Source organism: Melanotaenia boesemani, chromosome 1, assembly GCF_017639745.1.
Source record: "Melanotaenia boesemani isolate fMelBoe1 chromosome 1, fMelBoe1.pri, whole genome shotgun sequence".
Lineage (NCBI taxonomy): Eukaryota > Metazoa > Chordata > Actinopteri > Atheriniformes > Melanotaeniidae > Melanotaenia > Melanotaenia boesemani.
The window spans coordinates 6,692,914-6,719,272 of NC_055682.1; the positions used below are offsets into that span (position 1 = coordinate 6,692,914).

At 38.0% G+C, this 26,359-nt stretch overlaps 1 protein-coding gene across 4 annotated transcripts in view; it reads left to right on the top strand.

Moving 5' to 3' along the window:
• The first annotated feature begins 760 nt into the window (after positions 1-760).
• Positions 761-26,359, top strand: part of LOC121642293 (C-myc promoter-binding protein-like) — a 92,129-nt gene continuing 66,530 nt past the window's right edge. For all 4 annotated transcript variants that reach the window (XM_041988944.1, XM_041988960.1, XM_041988950.1 and 1 more), the window contains exons 1-2: positions 761-979; positions 20,931-21,261. In XM_041988944.1, the coding sequence (XP_041844878.1) occupies positions 20,951-21,261 (311 nt within the window). In that variant the 5' untranslated portion in view covers positions 761-979; positions 20,931-20,950. The remainder of the gene's footprint in view (positions 980-20,930; positions 21,262-26,359) is intronic.

The following is a 26,359-nucleotide window of genomic DNA, read 5'->3' on the forward strand; positions in this document are numbered from 1 at the left end:
CCTTCCTGGGAAAACAGTATTGCACAGAAAAAGGATTTACAAAACAAGACTCATGAAAGTTTATTTGTCTTTAATTATAATCAAATCATTATGTAATGAGCAAAATGACATCATTACATTAGATGTTAACTAAGACAGGAATGAGGTCAGTTTAATCAAAAAGAAGTCTTAAGTACAAATTAGGTAATTTAATAATCAGCATCAGGTAGATTATGTGAACTGATTCCTGCTGAGGCAGACAGAGAAAGAGTCTATACAACAGCATGAATCAACTATTCCTCATGTTCCTCCTCATGTTGTGAAGACAAAGATGTGTTTACATAGTCACTATATATGGACAAGGTTTTATTATCTGAGGCAAAATAGTTAAAATCCACTCAGCAGCGGATGGCATTTTAGAATGAGGGCTTGCTTTAAGTTGAATTCAAAGTATCTAATTCAAAATATATTATAAAATATAATGCAATTTAAAAAAATTATTGAAAGAAAAATAAATAAAAATAATAATCTAAAATGGAAATTGTGTTGTCTTATTGATATTTAGGGGTTAAAGGAAATTTGCTATGTCTCTCTCTCGCTCTCTCTCTCTCTGTGTGTGTGTGTGTGTGTGTGTGTGTGTGTGTGTGTGTGTGTGTGTGTGTGTGTGTGTGTGTGTGTGTGTGTAAAAGTCAATGAAACGTCCTCTGAAGACATGGAAACACGACCATGTGTTTGCGCGTGCAAGCGTATGTATCCGCGGATTCCCATCACAACCAAGATGGCGGCGGAGCGGACAGCCGGCTCGGCACAGTGACTGACAGAGAGAAGGCAGCGTCTCTTTCCGTAGGACAGCTAACGGTTGGACTCTGAGGGAGAAAAATAAACAACAACAACACCCTCCACTATCTTATCACATTGTCACGACTGTAATGCAACAGCTTCGATAGACGACGGACACCGGCTGAAGTTGTGTGAGGACTAATTTAACGTTCATAAGCGGGTAAGTACGGAATGATGAACGGTTACTGAATGACTGACTGGTGAGGGATTTACCGAACAGCTGCCGGGTCTTAACTACCGCTAGAACCAGCTAGAAATTTCTCGTGCTAGCTTTGTCACGTCGCCCGTGGTGTCAAGTTGTTTTCATGTGTTTTATCTGCCACTAAAGACAGTTTAGCCCCTTATTTAATTTTAACCGATGTGCCTCGAGCTTTCCCCGCTGGTTCATCCCCGAGGCTGAGTGTGTGCCACAGGTTGTTTTATATCTATCAGAGAATATGGGACGAAATACTGGTCTAAACCACATTAAACCTCAAGCCATCCGATCTTGTCTGTTTTACGCACCAGCGTGCTGCTCAGAGCTAAAAATAACCCAAAACATTACCCTGTCTGTGGGCATCCCACTTCCTGAGCGTCCTTTATGTTCACTGTGTTCTCTCTGACAGAAAATGCCTCTCATTTAGCCTTCATGCTACAGATGGTGCAGTCATTACACGTGCTGTATGTGCATGATTTGTTGCCCAGACTGGAAGGGATGCCAGTGGTTTTTTACGTTTTTAAAAGCTTTGTTTGATAGTGCGAGCTCAAAAGAGGGAGCACAACTAGAAAAGGGTGGTAAGCGTTTGCTGTTGCAGCCTTTTTCAATATTATTCATGGGAAAGTTTAAGGGGAGCCCAGATATGTCTTATCAATGCGTTTGAACAAAAACATCTTCCCCATCTCTTTCACTACATTTAGAGTGCACTGGTTATACCCACTAGTTTTTCATTCAACATTGAGAACACCCACTTCTAAAACCTTTCTGGTACTATTAAATTCAGTAGAGGGCTGCAGATATTTATTTATTTTACTTAGAATAACAAAGGCGTAAATCTTTCTCTTCCTTTGATTTGTTAGTTGTCCTTGCTTTCACTGAATAGGTTGGTGATCGCAAGTCAAACAGATCTCATAAAAAATGGGAAATTGGTCCTGGTACACAGCATTACAAAAAGTAAACCAGTGGTTTTAATTCAATACTAGAAATACTGAGAAAAAAAAGTCTATTTGAAAAATTTGGAGAGAGCGTGTCCTCAGGAATTACTTTAATGTCTACGATCATTGTCAGAGAAATAATCCTGATTTTACGATTATCATGACTATTATGCGTTAATTGATTTTACAACACTATGAATATGTAAAATCACATGACCAGTCCCTGTAGTTTATCTTATTTCTGTCTTTTGGTGCCAACCTAACACAATAATCCAAAGTAACCAACAAGTCCCATTCCTACAAAATCCCATCTGCTCTGTAAACAATAAATAAATGTTGTATATTAAATATGGATTTTTTTTCTCTGTGAAAATGGACGTAAAACGCTACAGGACCTCTACCTGGACTTGGGAGACTTCTTTCTGGAAACTAGGTTATAAAAATGGTTTTAAGCATTTGTTTTCAACCTCATTTGAGAATTTACAAACACAGGGTAAACATCTAGCTAGCTTTCGACTTTTAGCTGCCTTTTAGCAGAATAGCTGCTGTTATCTGAAATATAAATACAGAATAAAGTTACCAATCTCATGCCCAGTTGATTATATTTGAACAGTAAAGCCATCCATCGAAATCAACCTTTTTGGTTTTTTTGCATCTGTATTATGTAACGGTCAGTAAATGCTTCGGTCATTTCTTCTATATAATCACATAAATTCGACAAGGATGACTTAATCTGTTTGTTTATAGGGAATAACTCTTCCTCTGCCATACTTTCCCGCTCTCAACACGCCTCTTCATACAGAATGAAAACAAAGCAACAGAAGCAGTAACACGTGGATGTTGTGTAACTTTGTTTTGTTTTCTGTTGATGTAGGTCAGGCATAATCTTTAATCCAAAGTAATGACGTTGAAGGATCTTAACTAATAATTATTTGTGGTGTTTTATAACGCGATCAACTGTGTAATCAAGTAATCGCGACATCCATATGTGCAGCTTACCTGGGTTTTAAAAATGCAAAAGAAAAAAAATGGCTGGAAAAATAATGGAACAGATGGAGTTGATAACATAAACAAAATAGCATATGCAATGCTTGAGAAAACAGGACAATTTACAGGACTGTTAATCTACAGCAGGGATATCCAACTCTGGTCCTCAAGAGCAACTGTCCCTCAGGCTTTAGATTGTTCCCTGCTGCAAAACACCTGACTTAAATACAATGTTTTTCCAGCAGCTAGTTCTGCATATGCCTATTGATGGCCCATTAATTTTAATCAGGTCTTTTGCAGCAAGGAACCCCCTCAAACTTGTAGAACAGTAGCTCTCAAGGCCCAGAGTTGGCGCTCCCTGGTCTATAAACTCTCATGGTGAGAGGATAGCTGCCCAGATTTCATGTGTGGAGACAGATTCCCAAATAACACGTAGTTCAGTCAAAATGTATAACGTATAGTTTGCAGACCAGTACTAATTGCAGCAAAAGTTAAGTAACTGTGTAAATTCTACTGATTCCTCTTGGAATGGACTAAATATGACAGTGCAGCTGTTTATGTACCACAAGACATTTGTTATTTTCAGTGAGAACATGTTTCGGCTACATTCAGCGCCATGTCAAATGACTCTGTAGAGACTGAAATCTGCTCCGGCTCCAGTTAGGATAGATTGGAGGGAAAAGATTTAGTCAGTTTCTTTTAGCAGGTATACCCCCCCCTTTTTTTTAAACAAAACACTACTTTTTTTTGTAAAAAAAGCATCTCAAAATGTTTAAATTCAGTTGAGTCTAAATGAAGTTTTGAGTTAGGGTTATGATGCAGGTACATCTGCTTGTAGTTTTCTATTGTCATCCCAGACATCATACAGAAGAAGAGGACTAATTTGGGGCTCTGGAGTGACATTCTTGACATTTACTTGTCTCCAAATCTGCCTCCTGTCTTTGGTGGTGTTTCACAGGTCAGACAAGTCTGGTCAAACACCCTCTAGCTGGTCGTTTTCAAACCTCAGCTCCACATACCAGAAAGCTAACCCATGCCACAAACCCATAAATCTTCTGCTTGTGCTGCTTTTTTGGGTTTTTCATTCAAGTGTCCTTCTTGTATTTCATGTATTGTTTTCATGGGCATTTTTTTCTTGTTCACACGATAAGAAGGATGGTTGACTCCTTAGTTGCTGCTTTGTGTGTTCATGGTTAGAGAACAGAAGAATGCCAAAAAGGAAAATAAGTTATACTTTAAATAAAGGCACAGTCCTCTGGCTCTAAAGAGCCAAATGGCAAGGACTGATTGAAAAGGCTGCTTGACCTGACTGTGCAGTCGTGGGCAAGATTTACAGCAGTGAGTAAAACATCAAAAGGACAGACAGCTAGACGATGCCTGCTTAGGTGATTGAAGCCTTAAGGTAACTCTTCTTTCTCGTATGCTCACACCAGGGTTAAAGCCTGCTGTCTGTCTATAACTGACATGAAATGTTCCCTGACAGTGATGGTTTTTATACCTCAGACATATGACACATGCTGTTGCGTTCTTGTGTAATTCAGTGAACACAAACAACGTCTGACTGCACAAAGCTGCGTCTAACAGCATACATATACTCTGAATGTTTGACATGGAGATTGTATCAATACTGCTTCTTTGGTATTAAGTGTAAATCTGATGTTGTACCTTTATGATATTGAATTTATTTATTTATTGTTTAACCTTTCTGCTAATTTGTGAGCCAAAGAATGGATGCACCTAGATATACACTTCTACTGTGAAGCTTATCTGGTAATCCTTTTGTGTGAGCTGAAGAAATGCATCTCAGTTCATTATCTTTTGGGGGTTATTTTGGAATGAAACCATAGCAGAAATGTGTGAAGGCTGTGAAGTGTTAACCACAAATTGGTGTGTTTTGATGTAGATGTGCGATAGAAAATTTAGGTTACTCAAAGTGCAAGGGTTTCCACATCATTTCTCCAAACTCTGGCTCATACTCACAAGTGGGTGATATAGATGTTGAGGAAGATGGAAGAGCAACAGAGCAGGAGATGGGACTGCTGAAAATAAGTGACAGTTATACTCTTTTGCATGCTGGTCTCTTTCTTGCTTATGTGAGCATGGAAATGGTCCTTTCTGCCATTCTGATGATTTCTACAGGACTTTTTGGCAACGTGGTGGATTTACAAAGGAGCCCCTGCTCCCTTGTGCACATTAAGGGGAAATTTTCTGTCTTTGTCAAAGATAATTGTGGACATTTGTTGTTGATATACAGTAAAATATTCCTAGTTGATTAAGCAAGGAATGATTAAATGCCAAGTCAAAGTTTGGAAACAACCTAATCAGGGTGATGGTGTCATATTGGTCTGCTGAATGTGGGCATATGGCTCACGTATAGTGCACAGAGAAACAACCCTACACTGTCTTATAGGTTGCTAACAAGGAAGTTCATCAGTTTGTGTCAAATAGACTCAAATCTTGCAATTTATTCAAACAGTTTCATTTTTTATTTGCACAAAATGAATGTTTACACAAAGAGGCATTGCACCAGAGCAGCTGCTCTCACTGAAGCATGAGGTACACTGCTGCTTCAAGATATTACAGATTTAACTTCCCCTGATCAATAACTCATTAGTGAAAAACACCAACCTTGCCTCTTTCCAACCGTAACAACTAACTACAACCTAATTTTCTTAAAAAACAAGCTGATCTATCAGCAGGACAAGTAACATTGGTTACTGCTGTAAGTGCAAACTGCTGCAAGTCAGCTGTGCTGCCTCATAAAGGAAGTATACTGCAGTTCGATCAGATGGATTATGCTTGAATCCAATTCAGTAACCTGGTCCTATGGACCATTCTTACTGAAGTCATGCTGTTCAATTATGCCGCCATGTTGGGTGGCAAAAAGCTAGCTGGGACCCCGCTATAGCGACTATTAACTGTTTCTCATCAAGGATGGTGCTAGCGGATTTCACACTTTCCAAAGTAGTTCAGTACTTATGTGGTCAAGTCAGACAGCGATATTCTGTTTCACTTGTTGGTGCTCAAAATCCGTATGATTTTCCAAATTCCTGGTTAAAAAACTTTAGAACGTCCAACTGACAGAGAACTTGCTACTGCGTTTACCTTACCTTGACATTTACAACTACCTAGTCAATCGACAGTCGCACTTCACAGGGGCAGAATTAAAAGCATACAACTCAGATTAGAGGCTTGTAAATATTTCATGGCAGGATGGGTATCAGACCTTCAGCTGTGGGAAGTGCCCCAGACAAAGTATTTGCTCTTCATGTCAGAGTAAGAAAACAGCAGATGCAAATAACTTTAATGTGATGTAAAAATTAGGGATGGCCCTATATATTTAGGAGTTAATGTTACTAACAATCACTGTGTGAAAACATTGTTATTTAAAGACTGTTTCATTTATTGAGACCACAAAGGAAATACATGTCCAACTTTTCATTAACACTGAAAACTGCAGTCACCATGGTGATCTGCGATGAAGGTCGAATTAGTCAAATATCCAACCAGTTTCACCGTGGTCACTTTTACACTGTGAGAATGTTTTATTCATTTGCTGCTTCACATAAAACATGACTGGCCCATAAACTTATCATTTGACTGTCGTCCTGGTTACACATGAAGTTTTTTCTTGTTGAATGAACAAGAATATCTGTTCATGAATTAAATGAATGAACAAGACCATTTTTAAAAACTTTAATGTAATTTGTATTCTTTTGTTTTTTTGCTTGCTGTTGTCTTTCAAACTTTTCCAGATCATCCTTTTGCCTCCTTTTCTCAGGAGACAAACACGAAGATGGACGGGATATAGGCTGGGGACAACGGACTGTCTTTTACCTGGGGGAAGACAAAATTAGCCTCAATTACATGTCCGTTAACAACAGACTAACTTGAAGTGTCTGGTCCCGGGGTGCAATAATGTTTAACCACTGCAATTTGGTGCATTTTAGTAATGCATTGTCTTTACTTTTTCATAAGTAAATATATTCAAGATTAGAGCAGCCCACTATAAGTAGACTTGGAAAGTGTACGAAACAAAATTTTCGATAAACTTACCATTGACAAAGTGCTCGATACACAGCTGAAATCTTCTGATAGTTTCCAGTTATCTAATTTAACGGCAGCAACCCATTTAGGCTGACGTTCAGGGTCAGCAGGCAGTCTGTAAAATAAAATCACATTCTTGGGATGTCGATTGGAACATCTAAAGGCACAACATGGATATAACTTTTTTTTTTTTTTACATGAAAAGCTAGCTGTAGACCTGCGCTCTCCAGCAGTATGCCAGCTTTGTTAATGTTTTTGCCACCCAAAAACATTGCCGATGTGAAAGTCACCTGATAACAGTCCATAAACTGACCAGATTTTAGTAGTTTAGCTTTGAGTGTTTTATTTTTGGCAATAAATATTCAATTAAAATTCCCATTAATGAAAATTCACAAAAATGTTTGTGCATGCTGTGTACTGTAGTTTCTAGAAGAGATACAGTAATATTCCCCAAGTGAGAAGTCTGAATCTGTCTGAGTATTGAAGTTAGCTGAAATGTATTTAATTGTCCATTTGGCACAAAGTTTTGAGTTTGGTCCACTATTTGCTGCAGACAAAGTGCTCTGCTTCTTGCCAGATTTTACTATAAATCTTATATTACAGTCATGAAGCTTGTTGGAAGCAGTGCGTATATGATTGGTGATGTGAGAATTTCTTTGATTAAAAACAAGAAGTTATATTTGCCTAAAGGTAACAACGCAACAGCAGTTTTGTTTTAAGTTAGCGTATCCAAAAGGAGACACCGTGCCACAAAAGAAAAGCTGCCGTAGATGTGCTTGCAGAACAAGTGAGAATAGGATTACATGTTCCCAGGGCATACCATCCACAAACCCTAATTAGCTTTAGGCTTAGAGCATTGTCTGCCAGGAGACTAGCAGGATATGTCCTTAGTTGGTGGGTAGCATATGTTGTTAGAGTTATCAAAAGTGAGATTTGTTGCTTCTAGCAAAGCCATTTGTCAGAGCACAAACACAAAAACAGATTTCACTTGCTTTGGGTGATATGTGTGAATTAAGTAAATTAAGTTTAGCCCTGGTTTTTAATATTTTGTGAAGAAACCTGCACTGTTTCATCTTCACAAAGTAGTCTCAAATATACATCCGGCTGGACTTCTGTTATTCGGCACATTTCACACAACTGTCTATTCTGAGACACAATGTTTCTTAGTGTTCTGTACACACACACTCCCAACCACCAAGTAAAAAAACAGAGTATAACACTAATGCCACTCAATTAAAACACTTTAAGGTTTACATGTTTCTTTTTTTTTTTGGCCCTTATCCATGTAATTTAGATTTTCTGCCCTGTTAAAGTTTGAAGAAACTTTTAGTTCATTAGATTCAGATTTATGCTTTCTTAGATATTTTTCATGGTCAAAACTGTGCTGGTGAAAGCTATTATTTGATTCTCACATTATTCTGCTGCTGTGGAGTGGTTTGCATTGTTCACAAGGGCAAGGAGTTATTTCCATTGCTTTCTCTTTCTTCCAGTTGTTCACACAGAGAGGGCTGCTTATCAGAAGAAAGTAAAGATAAAAAATATAGACTAGCTTATAGATTATAAATAAAAAGACGATGTGCTAGAAACCAATTGTGTACATTTTCATGAAGACTGAAAGCTCGGCTGCAGACTTGAGAACAGTTTTCTGCCAACCAAGGAATTAAAAGATCAGTCCTGGGAGATGAGGCACGTCGCTGAGATCAGGTTTCCTGGTAACATGGTGTTTAATTCCCACAGGGCTCTGCATTAGCACTTCCCTGTGCTAATACTGTACACAAAGCCAGGAGGGTAACATCTCATATAGTACTGAAAGCAGGGTTATGGTAATCCAATGTGAAACTGACCTCGTCTCACTGCAATTTGACAGATAAATGTATTAATGGAGATTTAGTTTTTCACCCTGCAGCTGTTTTTTTTCCTCCAGTTATGTTTCATGGTTCAGTTGTGGTTCGCAGATATGATGATGTATGTCTCTTAAAAGGAGTGAAAATGTATCAGTGAAAGAAAAGGTCTGCAGGACTATTGTAAATAGTTGGATTCGAAGTGGAAACATGCAGTTAACTGAAAATGTAATGTCCATACACAAGGTATGAACTGTTTTTTTCAGTCTTCAAGTCACAATGAACCTGCACTTATGAAGGGAAAAATCAACCCAGTATCATTGTGCATGTGGAATAGACGATTTGTTACCCATGTAAACTATTTTGTGGTAAATTTGTGTACTTATAATATATCTTTTCAAATGCACACATAAATATCTATAAATTATGAACACAAAATGGATAATAAATAGTGTCCTTCCCTCTATGAAATAGCCAGGGAAAAAATGTTGTCGAAAATACAGATGACCCAGCTTTCCATCAGTACTTTAATGCACCATGTACACAAAACCGTGAGGAAGCGTGAAACTAGTTTCAAATGACCTCGTACACTCGTAACTGATGTGTGCATAAATGCAATTTTGTCCGTGCGTGTCAAATGATTGTGTAGAAGTTAAATTGGTCGGTTTAATGTGTGGAGGGGCTGATCCTTCCCACAATTTAGGGGTAGTAACAGCAAAGGCACGGCATCTCTGAGTTTCCTCTTTGTCTTGGGGATTCTCAGCTAATCAGCTAACCTGAGGGAGTGGGTGAGGGAATAAGGGTACAATAATTGCAAGAGGTAGAGCAAGACCATTTAAGGATTAAAAAGTAAATAAAAGAATTTTAAAATGAATCCTAAAAGAAATCAAAGCCATTCAAGGGAGGTTAAAATGGGTCAAATGTGCTCATGTTTGTCTGTGCTAGTTTAAAGCTGTACAGCATTTTGCACCAACAAGTAATAGGGGATCCTCCAACCCCAACATTATCGTCCCTGGAAATTGGTTCCCTCAACTGAAAAAAGCTAACCTGAATATCAGTTCTAGTGGCATTCTTAGTCTGCTCTGAAACTTATTCAAACATCAGGTCTTTTACAAATATGATCAGATATTCAGTTTAACAGCATTAGTTGCAAGCTAGAAAAGTCTGTCATGACTGCGTCTCATGCTGCATATCCTTCATGGTTTGCATTTAATTATTCATAACAAGCACTGCACATTCTTGTACTTCTACCAGAGAGGTATGTTTGCCTTAAACCTGAGCTGCATTCTAAAAAATCTGTCAAAATGTAGGTCAAGAATTTATTTAAACTTTTTCTCCGGGCACTTGGCAAGCTTATTGATGCTGTTCCACCGTAGCACCTTTCAGTTCCATCAGTATATTCACGCTTGATGCTGTTGTTTCTGTTTCCTACCCTCTTTTTTCTCGCTTTTTTATTATTACCTGTCTCATGTTGCTCATAGAAATGAATTTATTGTAAGTCAGAGTAATGTGGATAAAACCTCAGTCCTCTGTCCTGCTTTGACAAATGTTTGATGTCAGAAATTGAATTTGATGTCAAGGAGAGTTATTCTGTGGGCAGAAATGTTTGTCCTAATGGCATCTAAAGCTGTGCCATCTTCATTGAATAAAGAAGCAGTTTTACTCATACCTTAATTTGAATATTTATTTGAAAGTATTTGTCTTTGTCACAGAGAAGACACACTTCTTGGGTTTTATTTAACAGGCAGACAAAGACACCCTTTTTCTGGTTATTATGATGTCTGAAGAAATGATGTCTGCTGTAGACCACATGAGTCGAAATATGTCTTTGTTCTTTACTTAATGAAGCTGTAAATATAATCTGTATCAACACCCTAAGAGAGCTTGATGATTACTGTTGTGCCAAATTAAAGTAAAAACTTCATCTCACAGCATCAGCTCTACCATAGCCTCATCATTGGGTAGCAGAGGCAGCAGCTTAAGCCATATTTTTATTGATTTAAACAATGCTAATAAGTGATGCTAAACTGATCTGATGTAATCAATTTCTCTTATATTTTGCAAGCACAAAAAAGGGGGTTGAACTCCTTTTTTATGAATGAATCCCAACACCTGTTGCTTAAAGATTTATTTATTCATTCATTCATTCATTCATTCATTCATTCATTCATTCATTCATTCATTCATTCATTCATTCATTCATTCATTCATTCATTCATTTATTTATTTATTTATTTGAGATTATGTCCTAAGAGCCTATTTGACTTGTGATGGCAGGTGTGTGATATTAAAGGTGAACTGTCTCAGGAGTGGATAAAATGGCCACTTGGTACTTCTTGAATAACTTTATTAACCTATGACAGAGCATACAGGATGTAGCCTGGGAGCCAGTACTCGCAAAAACTGCAAACTGATTCCAAATATTATGAATTTATCCAACAGGATAGCTAGTTTTATGATCCTGTTGTTCTAAATGTCACCATCAATAATGGAAAATTTATCATATATGCTAAGACAAGAAACATGGTTGAAACTGTCACTATGTCACCCAGTGAAATGAGTGGGTCCTCCACCTCATTACCAACAGAGAGGCTGATGGAAGGAACAGTTTCTGCTGTGGAAACATTGCTTTTTTTTGTCAGAAATAGTCACTTGGTTAATTAGCATCACAATCTCTGATGATAAAGGTGAATGCATCCTAGCTTTCTCTTATGCATGGTGTTTATGCACACATACTCATTTATGGAATATAATAGCAACCTAAGTGAATGTTGTGAGGATATTGCTATAAAATCAGAATCAGAATAAACTTGTTTTTTTGCAGTGTGGCTAGTAGTTGGCGCATATTGTCAAGTACCAGTAGTAAACAGAGACATGTTTCTTAAAATATGTTTATCAATTTTTGGGGGTTCCAAAGCTTTTAATATCTGTTTCTTTTCATGTTAGTTTTTCTGGTCAAGGATTTTAAATTTTTACAGTATCCTTTTATGAAAAAAGCTTGACTAGAAATGGGTCACAGAGACAGAAGGGGCCAATACTTTGGACCCCTCAAACTTTGGGCGGCTTTGTCGGGAAAGCTTCAGTTTTTGTACTTTGGCACTAGTTCAACCAGGGTCAAAGATGTTTGTAGAAATGTAGAATAGCTCAAGATGAGTTTCTTTGTAGTCTCTTGGTGAATGAGATAAACAACAAATCAGGTGTAAAGATTAAAGCTTGCAAGGAAAAACCATATTTCTCACAGAGGGTACCTTTCCTTCTAGATGTTACGTGACCTGATGTTGTTAAAAGGCAGAAGAAACAAACACCCGCTGGTCTCGGTTAACTAAGAGCAGATGCTTGACTTCCTACTGGCTCATGTTTATGTTCTTGAGCACATTCCTCCTCACCTCCTCCACGTGTCTGCCCTGCTGTGGCTGCCTTTGTGCTGGATGTCTATACAGCTGGAGCCAAGAGCAGCGGCTGGCCCATAAGAGCCTAGAACCAGACTCCTTTGGGTGGTTTTCGTTGGCCCTGGTTCCCGTGAATTCAAGACAGCTGGAAATTGTTCCTCTTTGTTTTGGCTCAAACAAAACCCTTATGGAAGTGAACTGAAGGCCTGTTGGGTCTGGATAACTTGCGGTACTCCTCCCTAAGCTCCTACTGCGAATATAAGTCAGTGAGTTTGGGCTGGGAAGCTTTGTCTATGGCTCTGGCTCCAAGCCTGTCATGTGGTCAAATTTAATGCTTGTAGTGCTAAACCTCTGGCTTTCATTGCTCTCTACTCTTTGATTAGTGAAAAAAGTCAGATGCAACCAACAAAAGCAAATTATATGTACATGTAAGGTACTGTCCCTACACTGAATACTGATCATAGAAGTTAATCGCCTTTTTAAAAGGTATTCTGACCAAATGCTGATTTAGATTTAGAGATGTAAAAGTAGTCTGGCAAGTCTTGGGAAGAACCATGACTCAAGCATTTATGATGATTGAACACATGAATAATTCAGAAATGCATAATTAAGTTCTGTAGTGTAGTGGTAGTCAAGACCAATGTGAAGGGCTCTGGTGGCCCTTAAAGTTGCCAGATGTAAGAAAATGAAGCAGCTTGAGACCTGAGCATATTCACAGTGAAACATTGTACTAGGAAGGAATCTGTTGGACTGCTCTCTCTGGGCTTTTATGTCAAGACAACGCCAAGCTTTTCCTCTTAGGCCAGTTTCCTAGGGGAGCAGTGGAAATTTAGCTATAAATCAAACAATGTGGATCAGATGACTGAAGCCATGATGCAGATTTTCATTTGTTAACGTCAAACAGTGTGTGAGTCACAGCTCATCATCATCTGGATGCAGTTCTTTGGGGCAGTCCAGCAATGATCTGTGCATGAAATATCCATGAGGTCAAATTGTGGAAGGGTGTGCACAGTCTTATGCCTTCTCAGCACTTTTATGCAGCTATGTTCAGTCTCTGAAAAAAATGTGCTGCATAAAGAAATCTGATCAAAAGCACCCTTATTACTGCTACACCAATTAAAAGGGTGACTTGCAGTCAGATGCATTTAAATGATTAATTAAATTTTTATGACTAATTACGAGCACCTCTATAAACGTAGAAGCTTTTTGCAGTTTGTTGGTCTGAAACATTCAGGTGTGTTAGCACAATGCCAAGGAGAAAAGACAGGCAATGATCTCAAGAAAGGTGGTTTTGCTGCTCATCAATCTAAAAAGGGTCATAAGGTCGTCTCCAAACTAGTTTGAGTCCATTGTTCTTTAATGAGAAAGATTATCCACAAGTGAAAAATCAAAACAATGACTTATCTTTACAGGAGGGAACATCCCAGCAAGTTCACTGCAAAGTCAGACCATGTAGTGCTCTGAGAAAAGGCAATACCAAAACAGCAAGAGCTACGTCTCAGACTATACAGGCCTCAGTTAAATGTTAAAGTTCATGACAGTATATTTAGAGAAAAACTGAATATATGGCTTGTTTAGAAGGGATGCAGGAGAAAACATCTTTCTTTTGTTAAGAACATAGAAGTGTGGTTTAGGTTTGCAAACTTTCATCTAAAGAAAAACACAAATAATCTAGATCAATATTATTTATCTAGGTCATTTGGACTGAAAATCCTAAAGTAAAGATTTTTGGTCAAAATGCACAGAATCACGCTCTATGAAAACCAAAGATATTGGCACAAACACTTCATGCATGGTGGTAGAGGGCTGATGGACTGGACTTCAGCCCCCTTCTCAATAACAGTATACATATGTGGCCATCATGAAACAAATACAGAAGTATGGATTAACCAGTAACACAGATAGTGTATTTTAAACTTTACACACTCAGGTGAAGAAGTTCCCTCTGGATTCTAACTGGTCAGGGGGAAAACATCTGGTGGACGGAAATTCACTGTCAGATATAGTTCCTCTGTGTTTAGCAGGAGAAATGGCTCTCACAGTAAAAGCCAGCTTATAAAGCCTTCTCACCGGCTTTTATTCCAGCTTTACCACAACTGAATGCCTGCGTTTACCATGACTATGAAAGCAACTGAAACCACGTAAATATACACTTCGGCACCTTTTGTATTTTAGCAGAAACTACTTATGCTGCCCATGGTAACGAGCAACAATGTCTAACAAAACTGAAAAGGTTAGTTTTAGGCTAATTTAGGCAGTACTGTTATTTTTACTTTTTGTATTTGTCATTTTTGTACCATCTGATCATGCTGCCTTTTAAGTTTCCTTTTTCCCTTTTTTTGAAGATGGTGAAAACCGCTCCCGTGCTGATGTTGCATATGCATGGCCCTGCATTTTTGTGAATAACAATTTAACAGATTTCCTCATTTGCCGGAATAATAAGCTACTCTTGTTCGTCTTCTCCTCCTGCGTCTCAATCACTGTGCGCTGGTTCGCAGGGAAAACGCGTAGTTGGTGATATTTGTCCCTTGCCAACGACTGTAGTTTCAACAGACGGTTTACCTACCGACTTACCTGTCATATGTATGAACAAATCTAAAATTCATTCATAAAATCATTAGCAGAGGTCATTTTACACCATTAATAGCACATATATACAAGCAGACATCCATTTTGGTCAGTAAACCCCAGCATATGTTACACATTGTCCCTTTAAGGATGTTCAACAGGCCATGAAATCACAGGGATTCCTTAGTTTTTGACAGGCTTAATGACAATGTAATAAGTTTTATCTACCTGATTTCAAGAACTGGTCAGGAACATCAGTCCTTTTTTGTTCTGTTTATTTTCTAAATTACGTTAGGTTAAACCACAGAAGATAAAGGAGTATACTTTTTTCATGTGATATAATGTTGTGTAACATTGCAAATATTAATTCATTTTGTGCAAGAAATATTAAGACTAAGTTCATATAGGAGCTGTGGAATGAAGAAGTCCTTTTTTACTCCTTCTTGTGTCCTCATAGTTTCCAGCTTTGTTGATATCCACTATTTTTTTAAATGTAGGTCAAGCAGGCAGAGCAGGCTGAAAACAATGGATATTGTTTGATTTTAGTGGGTGTCCTGAATTGTCCCACATATGCACTATACATGTAATCGTTATATAACTGGTGCTGTGATATTTCTGCTTGGGCTTGCATTGTATTTTTAGCAGACTGACATGGTGAGGATGCGTGTCATTCTTTCGCCTGTCATGTGGCTCTAACGGGGGAGGTGACACTACAGAGATACCCCGGCTCCTTTATATCAATGCAACTGAAATGAACTGGGTCAACATCTTTTTTTGGTTATACTTTTAGTAAGGAGTGAGATGTTCTCTCTGCACTGTTCCATGAAACAATAACCAAGTGTTTCATTCCAGCTGGAGTCTCATGCAAAATTCCTCTGGGTCATTAAAGCACCAGTCATTTGCAAGAAAAGAGATAGCTGATGTGCTTTTCTGTTCTACCCTTCTTTTCTTTTCACTTTGCATATGATTTCAACTATTTTTCAAATCAGTTTTTATATTAAACTTGATTCATCTTGAAAAAGATATATCTATATATATATATTTTTTTGTTTGTTTGTTTTATGGCTCTGAGTTAGATAAAAATTTATGTTGAGTATGTTATAGTTTCTTCTTGTCAGTATGGCTGTGATGTCCAAGAATGTCTGGCCAGGAAACTGCTTGCACACATGTGAACAACTTTAGAGATGTCAGCGTTTCTAGGTGCAAGCTTGCATAAACTCTTAATGGCAAAGAAAGCTGTGGACATGTGAAGGTGGTAGGGAAATATGTGTCCCACCATCGTGAACTTCCTCTGTACTTCATTTTTCTATTTTAAATTTTCTGTGTTGACCCTCATATATCTGCCCTGTAACCAAAGCAAGAAACTGAAGTTGGTTTTAATCTGTTCTTTTTTCTTTTTTTCCACTTTTTTATTTTATTTTAAAGTTTCTGAAAATTGCTTGAACAGATCTCTTGAAACTTTACACAGTATCCTCATAACTGCAATTAAGTATGCAATCACACTGGCATTATTTGGTCTGCTTTAAACAAATCCTGGTCCGCTTCCTCGGATAGTCTGGTCGGTTTGGAGCAGTGTGTACGTGCATTCGGACTCTGGTTTAGAGAAGAACCAGCAATCTATGCTTCACTTGAAAACCGGGGTCTCAGTCTACTTGAAAGTAAACTCTTGTCTGGTGTGCTGACATTGGGAAAGCAAATGGACCATCCAGCAGACCAAAGAGATGAATTGACGAAGAATATGATGTACATGTACATACATGTCAGATATCATGCCTCTCCTACTCTCCTACTGTGAATATTGGACAGATCCTGAAAACTGTATTACATCAAAGTAAAAACAGAAGCTCCAAGACTGAATAAACTTTTTGTTGTTTCTTTGTTTACTTGTGGTTTTTGCCCTGACCAATCAATGAGCCAGATTTCTTTTTCTTACGTGTTTGCCAAAGTCCTTTCAGGGGACACTGCCCCCTAGTGAGCAGTTGTTGTAACTGAGTAACATGTTCAAGGCGGAAGTAATTTTTCTGAAATCCCTGCCCAATTGAACCGACTTCTGGTGTGGGTGAACCCTAAAAACCCCACATTTTGGACATTTACAAATTAGACTATCTTTCAAGCAGTACTCCTGAACTATGGGAGACTTTCACACTTTGGTGCCCCCTTATTAAGGCTAATTTGGCATCCCTTTTGCATCCTGTCTCTTCTCTAAACTCTCCAACCAGTAAAAGTTTGTTCAATGTTAATTCTTGCCTTATGTCTTTTTTCTCTCTTTCTCTTTTTCTTTTCCTCATTTCCTCTGATAATGTCCTCTTGCAATTTTAGAAAAATACCAGTACACCTGATTCAGTAATTCTCAATGATTTGTCTTTTTATAAAGTGCAATCTTGTAAATATCTCTGGGCCCATCACTGACTCCATGCTTAATATTAAGCAAAACTGAAGCTGTTTGAAAAACAGCTTCACAATTTATTTTGTTTATTTTGTTTGTGAAAGTTGTCATTTTTCATTTTAAGAATGAAATAATGATACTTTTATTGTGCTTTTACTGAATCTGTTCTAGCATTTTCTCTTGTGTCATGGTTTGGACATTTGTCTCTTAAAGAAAGGAATTCAGTCACCCAGATAATTAAATGGTCCACTTGGCTGATTGGGGAATCACAGAGTGTAGAGTTGCTGTACACCAGACCGATGCAGCGAACAACCAGTTCGATTTTAACTCATGACTCCCATCCCCTGGTGACCAAGGTCCCGAGGTCAAGGACCAGACGCTACAGAAACAGAATTTGTACAATTTTTAATGTTTCAAGTTAACTATTTATGGATTTCTAGTTATTACAGTTTGAATTCTTTGTCCTTCTAGCTTATCTAATGTTAACTTATTGTGATAACATTTATAATGGCATTTTTAATCATTTAAAATGGTCTTTTTAGGAGTTTTTTTTATTGTTTTTATGGTCTTTTTTTGCACGTATTTACTTCCCAGATGAATGCTCGCTGTGTTGTGCATTTTGTGTTGTCCTTCTGTGTCTGCTTTTAATTCTGGTTAAATGTTTTTTGTTTTTACAAGGATGACCACTTTTATTTTACTTCAGGACAAATCTACCTTCAGGTGTTAATAAATTTACCTTGACCTTGTGTTTCTTTGCCGAATCAGCCATGGTATGGGTCCAAAACAGCCTCTGTGTTAATTTCTAGTTGCCTTAAAGCTAAATACAGCTGTCACGTGATGCACTGGGCAAGTGTTGTTTCTTGAACTCAGGACGCTGCAGCACAATGATGCTCCAGAAATGTACATAATGGATGTCAGTGTGCCATCAAAATGAGTCAAACCAAAGGTTTAAGGTCATAAAGTGATGTAGTATTGCTTTAAAAACCATGTTAAATACTAGAGACCCTTGTAGTTGAGAGAAAAAGACTCTTCATATGGCAGTATTGCAATTTTACAAAATGGAATATGCAATTATCGAAAAAAAGAAATTGCATTACAGTAATAAGAGCGATGCCCCTTGTTTCAGTCATGTTACTTTATGTCAGCCAAGTAATTTACTGAAACATCTGTCAGGTTGTTCACTTTGTTCTGCTACTCTCTTTGTTACAACATAAATAAGAACGCTGTCAATCATAGATGATGTGATTTCATCTGAAAATGTTGTTCTTCCTTCTATTGTGTAGTTTTGGTTTAAAGTCCTCTTTACAGAGAACTTTAAGCTGGCTTGTATAAATTTCATCATATCAACCTCTGGGAGGAGCACTGTTCAAGGTATGTATACTAAGTTAACAGGGATATTTGAACTTTTTCTCTTATATTTTATATTTTGGAGAGTTCTCTTGTAAACATTGTCTGACACCAGTGTGTTGTAAGTGTCCCAGGAACATTTATGAGCCTCTGCTGTGTCTCCGGCAGGAAGTTGAACTTTGACTGTGCTCTTGGATTCAGTATTCTGTGCAGATGTGTGGTCCTTAGAGTCTTTATGGTCACTCTTGGTCAAACAAATTATTCTCAACCTCAAAACCACAGGGGAGAAGTTAGTATTAAGGTTTATTAACAAATGGGATTATGTCTGGAAAGCTCGATACCACGTGAGGAATGGATGGAGCACAAGTTTGGACATCACTTGGCACAGAAAGTAAGCTCAGCACACTGTGACTGTTTTCATGTTGGTTTCCCACAGTGTGGAAATGATGGGGTTAGATGTATTTTGTAATCTGAGAATAAGAGCCAGAACACACTGAAACAGCATTTTCTCACCATCTGTTTAGCTAGCTGTCAACCAGAGAAAGACATGCACATTGTTTTTTGTTTGGCTATAACCTCAGCTCATTGACCCTGCAAAGATCATTTTATTGTATCAGTAAACATGTTTTCCTTACAACAAATGTATCCAAAGTAGCTTACTTTGCACAGAACCACTAATTAAATGAAAAAAAGAAAGAAGTGAATAAGTGGAGATCCTACTTGTTTATATGCAGCTCTGTTAGCAGCTTGAGTCTTGCTTACATGGCATCACACAGCCAAGAGTTAGCAGCCTTTTCACCTTCTTCCTGAGCCAACACATTAAGTGTAGCTAACACACCCTTCTAATTAAACCTCTGTTCCCACACCCTTTTACTGCATATGGTTGGAATCACAGGCCTGGTCCAGTTGTGTTACTCACAGATAAATTAAGGAAAAATGTTGGAGCTTAATTAAATCCTGAGAAATTATCACTGACTGCGACACCAGCTAGGGAATGCTTTTAAAGAAATAATAAAAGTGCTTTTCTCATCCTCTCTTTTTGCCAGCTGTGCAAAGTTCAGTTTTATTTAAAAGTCTTGAGGCAGTGTGGGCATCTTAATGTTTCTCACACCTCCCGATTGCAGCTGTTTTAAACTCGATGTGCTCTTGAGTTTATTGCATCACTAACTAGGATAATACTGGTGGGGATAAAGTTGCCTTTTAACCCACAGAGACACATTCATGTCCTGGAAGGCTGTGTTAGTGAGGCACGCTAAGATTTTACAACACCACCCCCCAGAAAATAAGACGTCTGCTGTAAAAGAATGAGAATACAGTCACTCTAGGTTTAGGGCTTAATGCAGTATTGTTGTGGAAAAACTGAGTGACAAAAAAAGAAAACCCTGAACACTGTTTTTATAATCTTTTTTTGTGATGTAGTAACTTTTAATTAGACATCAATATATAATTCATACATACAGTATTTTTTTGTTGCAAACCAGATTATCAAATTTAGATGGTAGTGTAAATACTTTATTTGCTGTTGACCCAGATGCAAAATTTGTTTAGTCTCACACTTCCACCTCACCAGTTCTGCTTCCTCGGTGTTCCTGAAATAGACAGAGTGACCGTGACAACAAGCAATCAGTGGTCAAACGCAGAGCAGGATTAAAGCAGAGTGGAACTTTTAAGATGCATTGGTTATCCTCAGGGGGCGAAAATGTTTTAAGGCTTCTAAAAATCTAGTTGTAGCGCATGGTTTTATAATAATGTAATCCGTTGCAAGTGGGAGGGTTAGGGGTCATTATCACTCGATAATTTGTCACTTACATAGTGGTCATTATAAGAGACAAAAAAAAAAAAAAACCAAAAACCTTTAGTTTGGGCTTTTTTAGTTACTTTAGTGATTACGAAAACTAGCATGACATGTGTTTCCTAATAGGCATTGTGTCTTTCAGGATTAGATTTTAGTGAAAAACCTCCTGTAACTGAGACAGAATGTTACTGCTACTTCACTATTCCCTTTTTAGGATGCATACTTAGACCTGTGCAACCAACCAGGCTTTACCTGTGTGGCTTCACTTAGCAGAATTAGGAAAAGGTTCAATATGCTGAACAGCACTAATGTTCTGTCCTCTCAGGGCCACACGTGTCCTTGAGTCAGAACATTGAACCTTCAGTCAGTTAACTACCTAAACTATAAATGCTTGCCTTGTGAGTAATTATATACCCTTACTTCTTCACATTTTTACCTTCCTTCATTTGCCCTTCTGTTCACCTCCTTTCCATAAGATTTATGACTGTCAGATTTTTTATATTACTTACCACGATGGCAAGGACGCATGGTTCATACCTCCTTCTTTGATGAAAATTAATCTTCCTTGCTTGTCTCACTCTCTCTTTCTGTCTCCATGTCTCTCCTCTTCCTTCCTGAAGGCAGTTGGCTGGGATGGGAAATGATGGAGGACAAAGGCCCTCGCGTAGCCGACTACTTTGTGGTGGCCGGCCTGACCGACCCGTCTAAGCCGTTGGACCAGGAGATCCACTTTGATGATGTGTGCCACAAGACGGCCAAGCCGAAGGCGCCCATTACCGATGTGGCAGTGGTGATCCGCTCAATGGGTGAGGACGTGCCTCCAGGGTTCACATGTATTGAGACAACGCCAGCTGGCCAGTCAGCTGATCTGAACAATGGTGGCATCATGGCACCTCAGATCTTCATATGTTACAGGCGAGGACGTGACAAGCCTCCACTCACTGACCTGGGGTGAGTACCAATTGAGTCTTTAGTTTTGGTTCTGAGATGTTTGAAGATTTTCTAAAGAACTTAAGTAGCTTCTTTTCTCAGATGGAGGGCAACGTCCATCTTTTATACATGGTCTGCTGTCTTAAACTGGTTCTCCACTATATTGCTGGGGGGCAGGCATCATGCTCATCTTCCCTGCTTGTATCCCTCTTTTCAGTCTTTCTGGAAGCAAAAGTCATCTTAACAACCCTCTTGGGCATTATCAGTGTGACATGTCAGACATTTTCCTGACAGAATAAGTAAAAACAACACTTAGCACCTAAAAAGCTTCCTGGCTGCTGTATCCCTTGGGCTTAGAGAACAACCGCTAGAGATTATAAGAGAAGGACTAGGGATGGCACTCAGGACTTTCTCAGTTTAGAAAGGGTTTGTTATTCTCCCAGCTGATGTGATTAATCAAAGTTGTGTGTTGTTCACAAATAAGCCGGCTCTAAGAGCCCATTCTTTGTATTTAACTAAAAGAGCTGACTGCTGTTGGTGAGAGCCACATCTTTAGTACTTTTTTTTTTTGAAAGGCACACCATACAGCCAATCATAAGTGAGGATAAACAAGGCTCATACCCTTGTGAAAAGAAGGCACATAGATAACTGGAGAGAGATGGGGAGCCAAATTTAAAAAACAAGTGCATTGGGAAAAAGTGGAGAAAAGAATTAATCTAAAGTGTGATAATGTTTAGACTTTGGCCTTTATTTATTTGACTTGTTTATTGCGGTCCTGTGTTCAGGCTTTTAATTCCTCACAAACATAAAACACTGATAATGTTTAAATTTGGATCAGATTTAAGCTTTGAAATATAATTAAAGAGTCATTTAGGAACAGAAAGAGTTGGTTCTTCAAAGGAACTTGAGCCAAACAAAACAAATCCTTGAAATCAAATCAAATCAAATCAAATCAAGCTTTATTTATATAGCACCTTTCATACATAAAAATAGCAACTCAAGGTGCTTTACAGAGAGTAAAATCAACCAGAACCCCAACCCAATAGCAGCAAGCCCACCCCCCACCCCTTCCCATCAAACACACACACATCACAGAGGCTAAAAGCAAGTTAAAAGGACCAAGGAAACGCTGTCATAAATTCTGGGGTCTAGTGGTGTGGGGAAACACTGAGATAAAACACTGTAAAACCAAATCTAAAACAATCTAAAAACCAACCCTGGGTATAAAAGTAATAGTAACATTGCTAAGACCCATAAAATAAGAGAACCCGTGAAATAAGAGAATCAGAATGATAAAACAAATACATAAATGATAAATGAATAGAAGCTGAATACAGCCTGTGTGTTAAGAATAAATAAATGAATAAATACAATAGTAATAATAAAAGTAATGATTAAAATGCTAAACTAAAAAGGTGGGTCTTGAGTCTGTTTTTAAAAAAAAGAAAAAGAGCTGGACTTCTCATCACCATAGTATGCTACAACATGTTTTTGTAAAGTCTGCCTTTTTTCAAAGGTTATCTCTGAAGAATGCACAAAATAAAAAAGCAAATAGATTAGAATAAAGCAAAAATACAAAACATTTTCTTTATTGACCATGCTGATTCTTCCTACTGGCTGTCCACTTTGCCAATTTATTTTCAGTCTCGTTTGGCCAGACTGTGATTATGTCAAATGTTCAAACCAATTCTTGTTTTTTAAGTTTAGAAGGTAAAATGTTTGGATTTTTACATGGAGAAATTTTCTAGTTAAGCATAAAAAGATAAAGTGTTGAAATTAAAATGAATTAAATAATAACTTGTTAAGGAGAGGAGAAAGTAGAGAACAAGAATAAAGTTTGAACCGCATCATTTTGGGTGTAAAAGAAGCAAATGCTGCAGAGAGTGGACAGATTGTTGGTGAAACTGAAGGAAAAGGAAAGGTATTAAATTTTAGCAGTTCATTGTAACAGAAAAATACGTGCATGCAGATTTATAAAATCTATCTAGTGGTTGTTGACATTTTTTAAAACCTTTAAGCATTAAAATAGAAGAGTGAATAATAAGTCAGATAAATTAAACTTGTTTAGCCTTATTAACTATGCAGTGCGCTTCACACTACAAGGGTAAATTAAAAGTGTTTTTAATTGAGTAAAGGTTATTTTTCTTCAGGCACACATGTTAACTCACCAGTAACACATTCCGGGCAATTAGGAAACCAGTTGCCTGCCCCAGGTACAGGACATGAGGAGACAGGTGCTCCAACAGAGTCCTGTGTATTTATCAAACAGAATACTGCACATTTTCTTTCATTATTCACTTCTCATTATGAGAGCAGATTTTTCTGCCATACTCCTTTTTATTCCAGTGCAGTTATCTTTAAACACCTAATCTCCAAAGTAAATAGAGAGCTTTTCTGTAGCACAACAAAATGATCATTTTATGCAGCTTTTAGTAATTGTATGTTGAGACATTCCCCCCCCAAAAAGGCTTGTGTCACACACATTTTTGCATACGATTCATACAAGCTGACATAAATTCATTCATAGGAATGTTAACTTTTTAATGGAAGGTCACATTAAACCACTTGCAGGCTACTCTTGTGTGCACAGTGAGCCTAGACAGAAATCATTAAAGTCCCACTGGAGGTTTCAGTCTACTTTATTTTTAGGAGATAAGTGTTTGTCACAGAAAGTTTATTTTGTTTACTACACCGAGTCAGGAATAAATGATAAGTCTCTGTTACACTGAAAAACATTGTGATCAGAGACATTTCTTTTGGCTGTTTTCTGTAGGAAGTCAAGAAATCCTGTCCACTAACTTCATAGATCCCCTGGTTTGGCTTTGGGGCCTCATCATCTTTGTGTATGCCATATGATGTCAATATATCTATAATTTTTCTCCTTCTTAATGATGATTTACTACAGTGATTATTAGCAAACATTGTAGTGCAGCTAATTCAAGAGTCAGCTTTCCCCATGCCAATGTGATCCAGACAAGCTGAAGTGCTGTTACTTACTGAAAAACCTCCTGTGCAGCTGTTTCCCATCGCAGCTGTTTTCTGTCTTGTTGTGACTTTGCTATGAAAAGTGAAAGTGGAGCCCTGTTGCAGGTGTCACCCTCAGTAGCATCTTCTGAATTCAATACTTCATCTTAGCAGACTTGTTGCTGGGAGAGGCAGGTGGTGGTGACAGTGCTAAGGAGGCTCACTCTTGTCTCAGTGCTTATCAGGCACTGATGCAGCCACTCTGCTCAGACAGAATCAGCAGCTTCTGGGTGCTGAAAGCTCCGAGAAGCTGCTCTTTTCTGACACTGATGGACTAATGAGATGCTGAGTGTTAGTGTGTGAGCAGATGAAGCCATCATTCACTAATAAGGAATGTTTTTTTTAGCCCTGTAAGGTGAACATCTAGTGTCAATTTAGTTGAAGTGACAGCAAACCTTTTGATTATTGGGAAATTATACATTGAACTAACAACATTGATGAATCTCTGCCACTAAATACACCAGGAATTTCCAGTGATGCCAGAATGCACACTACCATAGCCTGGACCTGGCTACATGAACCGAATCATCATTGTTTTTAACTACACCTAAAGCTTTCCTGTAGTAATAAGGAATATGATGAGCTTTAACATTAATTTGAAAACTCTTTCATTGTTTTATGGAGTTATGTTTTTAAGAGGTGATTAACCTCAGCTAAAAATAAAAGCCATTTTGTGAAAATGCTGCACAAACCTTTGACCTCCTTACACAACCAGCAGTTTTGTGGGGTCCGTTCAGGGTCTAATTTAACAAACACAAAAGGCTGTTTAAAATTCTACTAAGTCAATAAAGGATGATGGCAGCTGCACCGCTCTGATGGCAGGGATGAATAAGATGAGCACATCAGAATCATCACAGTAATGAGCACCATAATGAAATGCAGACCAAATATAAAATCTCACAGCCGACCACTTTCAAATCTGCCCTCTTTTCAGCCTCATTTGGTGCAACGAAACGCCAGTTCAGTTCATTGAAAACAATAACGGAGGATAAGTTCATAATGAAAGAGGGATGTTTAAATTACTGCTACTATTTTGTACCTAAGTAGTTGTCGAGTGGTTTTTGCTAAAGTACTCGTGCCAAACTGTAAAGTTGCAGTGGGATTGATATGTTATGACTGCTGGTGTATTGTACATAAACATACATGTGCGTAAAATATGAGGATTATCAGGTGTCATCAAATGTAACTTTGGTGGTAAATTTGCAACAATAGGTGTCATGGGGTAAATTTCTCCTGGTTTGGTCCATCTTTGTTCTTCTTTCCTGTTTTTTCATCTCTTCCCTTCTCCATCACACACAACTTTTTTTCAGCCAATCAAAAATAAAACACTTGGCAGAAGTAAACATTGGTAAAAGGCCATCCTTACAAGGTGGTGCCACCCCATCCCAGCATGTATATTTCACACTCGCTTCATATTTCCTAGGCTCAAAATGTTCTCTTTTATTATTATTATTATTATTTTATAGGATTCAACATATAAATAAACATGCACTTTGTGTGTTTCACTGTACAATACACACAGTTTTGATGCAGCTTGAGCTCACTGACACTCCTGTGATGTTTGGTTGTGTGAGCTGGTAAACTTGTGTGCAAGGAGACTCTATTAAGAGCTTCTACACTGATGACTCAGGGTAAGTCATGGTTGAGCTTTAGCAGTTTTCAGATGATCTGTTATAAATTTCCTTTCTGTCTGGTGTGTTGAAATTCCTTGCCTTTGGTAAATCAGCACAACTTTTGTTTGATGAGTGGCATCAAATGGAGTATAATGAGTGACAAAGCTGTGAATTCAACTCTGTTCTGTCAATTTTAATTCACAATAAAGTCATCTCGAGGCTTTACAGACATCTTTCAATTTAAGCCAATTCATTGTGATTCAGTTAAACCAAATCCACATCAATCCAACTTATAATAACTATGTTCATACAAGCCAACTCATAAAAACTAATTATCCAGCTAAGGAAAGCATTGGAATGAATCATGTCTTTGATTTAATCCCCCATCCTGAGGATGCAGCGGGCAACAGTGGAAAGAAAAAAAAACCTTAACAGGAAGGAAAAAGCTCCAAAATAATCATGCTCAGTTCTGTTACAGGTGG